This window comes from Helobdella robusta, assembly GCF_000326865.2.
Source record: "Helobdella robusta unplaced genomic scaffold HELROscaffold_2748, whole genome shotgun sequence".
Taxonomy (NCBI): domain Eukaryota; kingdom Metazoa; phylum Annelida; class Clitellata; order Rhynchobdellida; family Glossiphoniidae; genus Helobdella; species Helobdella robusta.
Genome location: NW_008704414.1, coordinates 1 through 1,371, shown reverse-complemented (window position 1 = coordinate 1,371; position 1,371 = coordinate 1). Strand labels below are relative to the sequence as shown.

At 41.6% G+C, this 1,371-nt stretch overlaps 1 protein-coding gene across 1 annotated transcript; it reads left to right on the top strand.

Moving 5' to 3' along the window:
* Positions 1-265: 265 nt before the first annotated feature.
* HELRODRAFT_93024 (hypothetical protein) lies at positions 266-1,269 on the top strand (the record flags this gene model as incomplete). The annotated part of the gene is made up of 4 exons (XM_009020411.1): positions 266-439; positions 673-780; positions 954-1,061; positions 1,165-1,269. Coding segments are annotated over 4 exons (495 nt in total), but the record flags the coding sequence as incomplete, so codon positions are not given.
* Positions 1,270-1,371: the final 102 nt, after the last annotated feature.

Sequence of the window (1,371 nt, the reverse complement as noted above, 5' to 3'; positions counted from 1 at the left end):
CATTATAAGTAATCCATACAGGCTTGAGATATGCATGAAAGTGGCGATCAATATAACGATATCACATAATGATTATTATGTTGTTAATGACAGGCAACTGCAACAACAACAACAACAACAATAATAATAATAACAATAATAATAATAATAAACAATAATATTACTGCAGCCAATAATAATAATAATAAATAATAATAATAACATAATCACACCTCCCTCAAAAAAATGTAACCACCAAATAAATAAACGAGCGAACCGTACTCTAGGTGTCAGGATGTTGGATGGAGATGTGACTGATTCAGTGGAGGCGCAGGCCTTGAGTCTCAACAATTACCACATCGACATCTACAGCGCTTCGTGGGGTCCTGAAGACAATGGGCAGGCCCTCGACGGCCCTGGCACCCTGGCTAGGAAGGCCATTTTTGATGGGATCGTTTCGGTACGGTTTCAGTTTTCATTGGTGTAGTAGTAGTGGTAGCAGTGGTAGATGTAGTTGAAGTGGTAGTAGTGGTTGCCCTAGTGATAGTGTTGTTGTTGTTGCCTTCTACATGCATCCTGCATACCAATCAATATTCTTGTGCCAACGATTCTTGTTTGTTCAAGCTTACAGAGAAAATAATTGACGTTGTTTTCATGTGTTATTTCACTTCTCAATTTGGAAACTTTCTTCAGGGTCGGAATGGCTTGGGCAACATATTTGTGTGGGCCTCTGGTAATGGCGGTAGTAAGGGCGACAGTTGTGCCTGTGATGGTTACACTAACAGTATATATACCTTGTCGGTGAGTTACACACACACATACCTACCTGCCTACATACATACAAGCGTTCTTACTTTCATGTGTTGTATAGCAACACACTCATTCAAACACATATACACGTGCACACACACACACATACAGCAGTGTACACACAGCAAACACACGAAACTCGCGTACGCAATTGTACACGCCAGGTGAGCAGCGTGTCTGAACACGGCACAGTGCCCTGGTATTCTGAGCCGTGTTCTTCGACGATGGCATCTACGTACAGCAGCGGGGCAAATGGAGCTGAAAAGTCCATTGTTAGTAATTAGATTCCTATTCAAAATAATTTCTCATTTACAAACTCGCCAATTTTGTCTTCTTCCTTTGAATGGTCATTCCCATGACGAATCCTACTTGCAGATAACGACAGACCTCCATCACAGATGCACCACCGAGCACACAGGAACTTCAGCCAGTGCGCCTCTGGCCGCTGGCCTCTGTGCCCTCGCCCTTGAGGCCAAGTAAGACCGAACTTGTTTGTTTGTGTTATAACTTAATTTCAATTTTGTTTTTATTTGAATATTAACATTCATTCGCTCGTTCATTCATTCATTCATTCGTTCATTT